The 9,919-nt window shown below is 46.9% G+C and overlaps 1 protein-coding gene across 4 annotated transcripts in view; it reads right to left on the bottom strand.

Annotated features, from left to right (window-relative positions):
- Positions 1–9,919, bottom strand: part of LOC147030216 (collagen alpha-3(VI) chain-like) — a 146,447-nt gene that overhangs the window by 103,459 nt on the left and 33,069 nt on the right. For all 4 annotated transcript variants that reach the window (XM_085874048.1, XM_085874049.1, XM_085874051.1 and 1 more), the window contains exons 8-10: positions 8,828–8,906; positions 7,656–7,801; positions 169–261 (exon numbers count right to left, since the gene is read on the bottom strand). In XM_085874048.1, coding sequence (XP_085730174.1) covers positions 169–261; positions 7,656–7,801; positions 8,828–8,906 — 318 coding nt within the window. The remainder of the gene's footprint in view (positions 1–168; positions 262–7,655; positions 7,802–8,827; positions 8,907–9,919) is intronic.

Below are 9,919 nucleotides of genomic sequence, written 5' to 3' on the forward strand. Positions count from 1 at the left end.
AAACGTGCTCACAGGGCAGTGTGCTTTACAATCTGCCTCTTGGCTTTGGCATATGATATCTCAATATGCCCTCATGATTCCCCAATCAGCAATGAGCCGACTTCATTGACTGGTACTTTTTCAGTTGTGGTGCATTCATTCACCCTGATAGTGTATGTCACAACTCACTGTATTGCCTGTTGATCCCTGTGGACCTCTGGATCCTGTTTGGCCAGTGCATCTGCACATCACTCCACAGCAAGTCTTTTCAGCAATGGCCTCCTACAACCGATACAGCAACAAGGTCTTTGTTGTTCCTTTGTTAATAATAAAAGCAAGGAACAATGCTACATTGTCTAAGCCTAGTGGGGGAACATTCACGGCAGATGTTACATGCAGGGCACCAAAATTAGGAAACCATCAATGTACTTGTACACGAAATACAAGGAGACTAAGAGATCACAAATAAACCTAAGTAATACAGTCTACACAGGAATTGAACCCGGTATCCCAGCAGTATGAGCTACGTCCTCAAATGAGAACACCAAACAGGTCATTTTCCATGACCAAAGCACCATGCAATAAATCAGTAATGACTGATGTGACTTCCAAAAGAGACAATTAATTAGTAATCTCAGGTCTTCAGCAGCAATGAACAATCCCAGATTTCCCACAGTCAGAGATAAATGAGCACAACCAAAGTCTCCTTTGTCACCTTTTAATAAACCAGCAAATACAACCCGTCGCTTTGCTGATGGGAATATTAAGGAGGGAGGGGAGAAAGATGGAGAGAGGAAGGAGGGGAAGGATAGAGGAAGGAGAGAGGATTGAGGAAGGAGAGAGGAGCGAGGGAGGAAGAATGGAAGGGAGGGAGGGAGGAGGAAGGGGTTGGGAGAGAGGACAAGAAGGAGGGAGAGGGGTGAGAATGAGGGAGAGGGGTCAGAGAGAGGTAGGGGTGGGATAGCGGTGAGTGAGGAAGTAGGGTGAGAGAGGGGAGAAAGAGGGAGAGGGAGGGGATAGAGTGGAGGGGGAGAATAGAGTGAGGGGGGGGGGGATTCCAGCAAATGTGATGCCCAGGTTAGGCCTAAGTCACATTTGCTCTACGCGAGGATACGGCGGCCGTACGCCCTCTGAATTGACAGAAACGTGCGGCGGCCGCAGAGTTTCTGCGGTGGCCTCAGGGTGGCCCTATGCCGTTTGGCTATATTTTACAGGTCGTAAGGTTGCCGTGGAATTATAACGCGGAGTTATAACTTTTTTCATTTCTACGTTCGCCGTAGCAATTCGACAAGCCGAAACAAAATAACTGGTTTAAAAAAAAAATAACCCATTCGTTACCGTCCGTCTGGCCGCACGTTCGCCTTAGGGTCCCCCTGCGGGCACCTTGCGTCTGCCTTGAAAATTCTATGGCCGCCACAGGAACGCCCTAAGGTCACCGTGCGACATCAAATCAAAGACCGTACGGCACCCCCACGTTTTCGGTCTCCACAATTTATAAATACCCCGTGCGGCTCCCCGAAAAATAAAAACGTATGTGACTGCTACATTGTGTGACCGTGGAAATAATGCGGCCGCCATATAATTGCGAGTGGCCATAGATTTTGGAGACCCCACAGCCGCCGTGGCAAATGTGACTTTGGCCTTAACGTCCATCCGAGAGACGGCAGCCCACACATTGATGAATCACCCAACCTGTGAAACACCGGGCCGACAGTTCATAACTGGGTCGGGATTCAAACCCAGGTGAAACAGCTTCCAACGAATGTGTGTACCCCTCGGCTATCCTGCCGTGATCTGGCGATTCATTGCTTAATAAAAACTGAATTGATCTAAGCAGCAGTCATGACTGCTTTAAAAAAAGAAAACCTTTCATTTATCCAATTCACACATTCTTTGACAGTCATTCCTCTCCTCAGGTCAGGTCACGTATGGGAGCATGCGCCAGAGCAGCTCGTTGCTGCATACACTTTCTGCTGGAGTCTCCAGGGGCCTCCGTCTGGCCATCCCCCAGGCAGATGCCTGGCCCATCCCCATCTCCTTGAGATGCTGATCAACCTGCTGCAACCATGACCATGTCACGATGGGGCAGTCAACACGATGGGGGCAGGCAGCATAAGGGGGGCAGGCAGCATGAGTGGGGCAGGCAGCATGAGTGGTGCAGGCAGCATGAGGGGAACAGGCAGCATGAGGGGAACAGGCAGCATGCAGGGAAGGGAAGGGAAGGCAGCATGAGGAGAAGGGAAGGGAAGGCAGCATGAGGAGAAGGGAAGGGAAGGCAGCCTGAGGGGAGGGGAAGAGAAGACAGCCTGAGGGGAGGGGAAGAGAAGACAGCCTGAGGGGAGGGGAAGGGAAGGCAGCCTGAGGGGAGGAGAAGAGAAGGCAGCATAGGGGAGGGGGGGAGGAAATACAGCATGAGGGAAGGGGAAGGGAAGGCAGCCTGAGGGGAGGGGAAGGAAATGCAACATGAGGGGTGGGGAAATGAAGACAACATGAGGGGAGGGGAAGAGAAGGGTAATAAAATGTGCCCCAACAGCAACATTTTCAATTTAACCACCAGGTTCCATATAAAGCCAGGAGGGAGCATTGAAAAACCCATGCTGTCTACTTGGCAATTTCAAAACGAAACCATCAGTCATAAACTGTCCCCTAAACAGAGGGGAAGGTGTGGAGGAACAGAGGGAGAGAAAGAGAGGGATGAGAGAGAGGGGGAGAGATAGGGGTGGGAGTGAGAGGGATTGGGGTGGGTGAGACAGACAGAGAGAGAGAGAGAGAGAGAGAGAGAGAGAGAGAGAGAGAGAGAGAGAGAGAGAGAGAGAGAGAGAGAGAGAGATAGGGGTGGGAGTGAGAGGGATTGGGGTGGGAGTGAGAGGGATTGGGGTGGGAGTGAGAGGGATTGGGGTGGGAGTGAGAGGGATTGGGGTGGGAGTGAGAGGGATTGGGGTGGGAGTGAGAGGGATTGGGGTGGGAGTGAGAGGGATTGGGGTGGGAGTGAGAGGGATTGGGGTGGAGGTGAGAGGGATTGGGGTGGGAGAGGGAGGGAGAGGGGTGGGAGGGAGAGGGGTGGGAGGGAGAGGGGTGGGAGGGAGAGGGGTGGGAGAGAGAGATGGGAGAGAGAGAGATCGGAGAGAGATGGGAGAGAGATGGGAGAGAGATGGGAGAGAGATGCGAGAGGAGCGAGAGAGAGGGGAGGGAGATGGGAGAGAGAGGGGAGGGAGATGGGAGAGAGATGGGAGAGAGATGGGAGAGAGATGGGAGAGAGATGGGAGAGAGATGGGAGAGAGATGGGAGAGAGATGCGAGAGGAGAGAGAGAGAGGGGAGGGAGATTACAGCAGTTATGACTTCCAGTTTAACAGCACACGCATTGATGAACCACCCTGCCTGTGAAACACTGGGATGAAAGTTTATAGCTGGATCAGGATTAGAACCCAGACAGCTTAGAGTGAGCGTGCATACCTCTCGGCTATCCTACCATGATATTAACGAAACATTTCATTTTTTTTATTTGTATTTATCCAACGAAATGGTTGATCATCAAGCTGAGCAAGGTGTGAGGCAAGGGTGCCAGTTCAGAGGGGAGAGCAGTACTCCATCAAGCTGCAGATGAAAGCCTTGTAGGTCTATAAAAGTCCAGGTGTGCCATGAAAGGACTTTGCAGGATGGAGGATTCCCTGGTTCTGGAGAACAACTTCGACATATGGTTTGCCTGAGAAAGATCATAACTGATAGTGAGGCCCAAAGTTTTGAGTTATTGAAATTCTTCAAGAGGATTGTTAAGAAAGTAAATAGGAGGGTTTCCAGATGGTCCTTGGGGAGACACCGAGTGATTGTTGGATTTGTCAGGATTGAAAGACATACTCCAAGTGTTTGACCAGCTCATGGTTCTATTACTGTCTGAAGAAAGGGAAGGAGGTCCACCAACTAATGGTGAATGATTGTGAATGCCTACCTGAAGGATGAGGGATGTTATGGCAGAAGGTGACGTCATTAGCAAATCTCGAGAGGCTTTTCCAGAGAGTCAGAGAGATCGTTGATGAAGATTAGGAATAGGACTGCAAACACAACACTGCCTTGATTAGGAAGATTAGGAATAGGGCACTCCAGCCTTGACATAGAGAGGTGATGAACGGACTATCTTGAGAACCAAAAGTTTGGCAGTTGGGTGTGAATGGGAAGGGTGGGTACAGAGAGATAGTGGTGGGGACGCAAGATTTGGAAGCAAACACAGAATTGAGGCATTTTGTCTTCTCATGAGCAAAGTCGGCTGTGGTGCCATTTGAAGAGATGGAGGAGAATACTCTCGAGACAGACTTAACAAGGGACCACTAGGTTTTAGAGGATGAAGACAAGTTTTAAAGTTCAATCTTGAAGTTGGACAGATGTTGTTTTCTGGCTCTCCTAAGAGTGGATGACACTTGTTGCGGCCTTTGTGGAATTATTTGAGTTTGCCTTTGGTTGGATTGGCCTTTCATGAGGAGAATCTAAGTTGTACCATGGGTGGGAGGATGCGTATGATACCTGAAGACCAGATGGGATAAATCTGTGCCTAAGGGAGAGCGGGTTTCTGTGGAAGAATTCCCAGGCTGAATTAATATCAGGGGTGGTAGATATAGGGAGCATTCCTGAAGTGTGATGGCTGATTGCAGTTACAGCCAGTTTGCCAAAGTGAACTGCCAGACTCACCGGTGCTGAGGCTGTTCTCTGAGAATAGCTAGAGAGATGCTGACTTTCACAAGCATATGATCAGATGAACCAATTGGAGCAGAGGAAGAGCAGGGGACATTCGTGGCAAAGTTAGTCATCGCTAAGTCCAGAAGGGAGGATTTGCTGTTGGGAGAAATCCAGGTTGGGAAGTCTACAGATTGAGTCAGTCCCATGGAATCACAGAAGTCCTTTGCAGAAATGCCATGGAGAGAAGAGAAGAGAAGAGATACCAACACCCAACCAATTGACATGGTGACAATTGACATGACCACATATGAGGAAGAGAGAGTTGGGATAATTGGTTAAAAGTTGGTCCATGTTGTCTGAGAGATGTATATAATGGAGTCGTCACTGTTTAGAGGATGGTACAACACACAGGCAAACAAGAGGTGGGAGCAGAGGGGAAGTCACAGCCAGAGGTACACCTGGGGTTTGGGAGGTGTCAGAGCAGTACGCAAAAAGTGAGAAATTGAGTTCTGGATGTACAGTTTGACTCTGCCACCAGGAGAGGTTTTAGGTCGATCAAACCAAAGGGGACAATTGCCAGGGAGAGACACTAAGAAGTCAGGGACATCCTGTGGGAGGAAGAATTCTGTTAAACAAATGATATCCAGTTTATCAGCAGCAGCCTGGATTGAGAGATCTGTCAGGTTGGAGCAGAGGCCTTGAATGTTTGAGGTCCACACATTTAGGGACAGGTGGGGAGAAGCTGCTGGTCAGGTGCAGGAATGTGGAAAGGGGCAAGGAGAGGGTGGAGGTGGAAGGCTGGGACAAATCTGGGAAGGTATGGGGCAAATCTGGGAGGGTGCAAGTTTGGCAAATCTGGGAGGAAGCAAGGCTGGGGCGAAGCTCGGGGTGGAGGGGTGCGGAGCAGGGAGAAACCATGAGGGTGAAGGGTGGGGGGGAGCTGAGATGGGGCAGGATGAGGGAGAAGCTGAAAGGGGATTGGACAAGGGGGGAGCAGATGGGGGGAGGGTACTGAAATGAAGGGGTTTGACACAACGAATAGACATGAAGGGAAATTATTGTCTTATGCACACAGTCTCTGCAAATGGAAAATTCAGGATTCTTAAACTGGATATATGGTGACAGACTTCAAGGGTGGGGCAGTAAAAATATTTTTGTTTGAAGGCACGGAGGAAAATGGGGCTGTAGGAATAAGAGGAGGCTGGATGAACTCAGCATTTCAGAGGAAGAGGTTTTGGGAAATAAGCCTTGTAAAAGTGAAAAGGAAGAGATGATGAAGATGAAGATGAAGAATGAGTTGTTCCTGATGGAATAGTAAGGCATTTGAAAATACGTTATTGAAGCATTTTTGTTTTCAATGGTATTTGGAGCTATAAAAGGAAGAAATGGTTTATTCAGTGGAGATTCAGTTTGGGGATATTGAAAGGGAGAAGGGACATGGAATGAAGGAGTAACTGTGCATGGGATATTTCAGTTTTTTTTTCTGATTTTGTTTGGTTTTTTTAGGGGGGGGTGAAGAAGAGTTTTTTGTTGTTTGTATTTTTTTCTTTTTTCTTTTTTGGAGCAAGGAGGGGAAAAGGATTAAGCTGAAGGATCAGAAGTAACAATACCTGGGATAAAAGGAGCAAAAACGAAGCACGTGCAATCAAAAACGGAGGCAGAAGCAACAACCCGATGAGCACAGCCCTTCACCAATAGGCTGGACTTTATCAGGGACACAAACTCGATAATTCAACACAAGAAGACACGGTTTGGCACAGAAAAGTTGGATGAAAACACGACCAGAAACACAGGAATGAAAACAAAACAGTAAAACGCAAAAAATATCTGGTCCGGGAAACTTAGCTTTGATGAACTGGAAGGAGGAACTACCAATCAGACGTCCATGTGCAGCAAACCCCGAACCGGAATTTCAGGTTGGGATTCATAGTCGGGTCAAGATGAGGGTTGTTATTCCGATTGGGATTTGGGTGACGATTTGGGTTCAGATTCGGAATAAGGTTAGGATTGGCATATGGATGAGAGTAAGTATTAGGGTTCATATTTGGGATCAGATTCGGGTTAAATTCGTGATATTTCACGAATCCACATCCGTTCAGACAATATTCGACATCTTTCCCACCATTTGTGCCCTTGCTGACTTTTTCACCTTCTATGACCTCCTGCACAGGTTCTCCTCTAGATCATTCTTGGGTCTGCATCCTTCCGTTTTCCTTTTAAATACTTAAATCATCAAGAAACCACATGTTCACCATCAGTGTGTTTATCGTAACTTACTTGTGTGTCTCTTTCTGGTGAAATAAAATGTATCTCTTTCACGAGGCTTATTTTGTAATAATTTAAATAAATAAATAAATAAATAAATAAATAAATAAACAAAGCGCAATGTTTCACCCACTCTTATAAAATTTATCATCGACAATTATAAACACGAGCAGAAGTGCCCATCGATGGCGGGCAGTAAAAACACTTAAGTACTGTTGTTCTTAAGTTTGATTTATTCATGGAAAGTCCATGGAGCTGTCGTCGGAGAAAACTCGACAGGAAGTCCCTGTAAGTACCATAAGTATTCTCTTTCAGCTCACACAATCATGTTCTGTGGTCGTCGCATTATTTCATGAGTTTCAAATTAAATTATTTCGTGTGCACAGATATCTTTACAATTCAAGTCATCGCTTAAGTTTCCCAAGTAAAAGTCATGTACTCATTTTGAAAATTCAAAATGCAATCCCTGGAGTTTTGGCTACATACATACATACACACATATGCGATAGCACCATTATCGTAAGATAACACGATATTGTTAAGTCATCCATTTGTGCACTTCCTTTGGCTTTAATAGAATTGCAGATGAAGGTGCACAGGACTCCCAAACATGCAAAGTGGGCTGGAATCCCAGGTTTAAGTTCCAACCCAGTCCAAGTTTTATAGGTATCTCAATGTTCATGCGATATAAACATGTAATGGAATGATACACCCAAAAACTAGTCGCAGCTGTTATTCTCACCACATCCTCCCGCACTTCATAAGGCAGGTCCAACTGCTTGAGCTGCAGACGCTTGCTGTAGCGATATCCACGTCCAAATTCAAGACTCACAAGCTGATTTGCATCAGTCGCTCCCTCCAACAGCACAATCAACAGGGCTGACACTCCTGAAAAATATAATGGAGAGGAAGGGGGTAGGTGATATAAATTCGTTATTGTGAACAGAAACAAGAAAATGGAGCATTACTTGGGGGCATTCAACCACACATCAATGACCAGGGCTGTGTAGGAGGCATCGTATTGATTTGGTGGTACGAGATCTGTGTTTATAATCCAAAGGATGTGAGCACAGCAGATCTTACATCGTACCATGCATGCGTATTCATGGTTATGTTTGGCTTATTATATCATAAATGGAAGTCTTCAACATGCAGCTGACTGCACTGGTTCCCATGTCGCAACAACACAATAAACCTGTCATCATACACTTCAACATGCCTGGTGTTGGTTTTATGGTTAGGGTTGTGGGTTTGGGATCTGAGGATCCCGAGTTCAAATCCCACTCGGCTGTTGAATTATTACCAGGTGAGGTTGACTCTGCCTGTCGTCCTTCCGAGGTCGGCAAAATGAGTGCCAGCTTGCTGGTATCCTGTGTCGGAGTGGCGACCCGTCCAGGATTGTGCCCAATAGCCAAGGAGACTGCTTAAGCAGCACCAAGGCTCTGCACAGAGTATGGTCCCAATGGATGGATGGATATACTTCAACAATGGCTGGTAGGATGGTCTAGAAAATGCACACTTGCCTCTGAGCCATCCACCCTAGGTTTTAATCTCGGCAGGGGGAGGCATCAATGTGTTTGCCATCCCTTGGATGGATGTTAAACGGGATAGACTTTAAAGATCCCACAGTGTCCTTCTTGAAGAATAGGCGAGCTATCACCGGCACCCTGGTAAAAAAAAATACGTATTCCTGCCCTAACACAGGAAGCGCTGCATCAATTCCACAGACAAGCTCCCAGCAATGATGCAACCAGCAACCACGGGCTGCATACAAAATGATGAATGTACTTCAACTTTGTAGCTCACTCAAGGTGGTGACAGTGCAAGGTAAGCTACATATTCTGCTGAGTTTACATTTCTTTTGGTTCAATGGTAAATCCAACATGGACTGGATGAGTCACTTTGGGTACTGACCTGATGCGCGGAGCCTTTCCACATCATCCTGTATGGTTCTTACATCCTCATCTAGTCCATCCGTAAAATAAACAGCAACCTGCAAGTTGTCAACACATTACAAAGCATCATCACCTGGCAAGTGCAGCCATTGTTTTGGTGCAAGTGTCAATGATACGAAACCACACCTCCAACCACATTAATCATAAGGAAAAGCAAAGGTGGAGTTCATTGTGACAGATTTGGGTGGTGCTTCTGTGAATTGTGGATTATGCTTGCATTTATCCCCCTCCCCCCCCCCGACCGTTAAACCATAATGTTGTGCAGTAAATATTACGTACATTACACGTACAATTGTAATACGATATCTCATAAAAGGCACAAATGAGGTGGATGTTGAATGGTTTTTCAGTTAATCTGTCCGTATGCAACTGATACGAGTCCAGACCTAGCAGAATGGTGCAGAGGTAGTGCACCTTCCGATGAGCTGTCTACCTTGGGTTTGATTCCCTACCTGACAGTAAATTGGCAGATTGCAGGTGCTTCAGGCCAATTAATTAATTAATTAATCTATTCGTGCGCAGCTTGTGCTGCTTGGCTGCATCATCTACTGAGGGTGCAGCTGTGCCGCTGATGCAGTGCCCCCAGTTATCAGTACACTGGTACTCATTTCGCCGACCTTAGAAGGATGACAGGCTGAGTCAACCCACCTGGTGTTAGATCAATGGTGCGACAGGGGCTTGAACTCAAGACCTTAAGATCTTAAGCCAGCCACCCTTACCGTGAAGCCAGCACCAGGCCTCTTCAGGCCAACATGGTATATCACATACTGGTGTGCTGTCCCTGACATGGATGTTAAACTGGATGCCCCACCTGCCACCATTAGTTGGTGGACATTTAAGATCCCACGGGGTCCTTCATGAAGAGGAGGTGCATCCTCAACAAATTGAAATTTCCTGTCCAAACTACCTTCATTCAAACCTTAGAGCAGACCAAGCAGTCCATGAAAGGAATGTGCCAAGCTACCTCCTGTGGCTGATTCCATTAGATTATGGGATTATTCAGAGCTGTTAAATAACACCAGATTAGCCTTCCAAAGACAAAATATTGAGC

Source organism: Eptatretus burgeri, chromosome 3 (genome assembly GCF_056783735.1).
Source record: "Eptatretus burgeri isolate ZD-2024b chromosome 3, Ebu_testis_v1, whole genome shotgun sequence".
NCBI classification, from domain to species: Eukaryota; Metazoa; Chordata; class Myxini; order Myxiniformes; family Myxinidae; genus Eptatretus; species Eptatretus burgeri.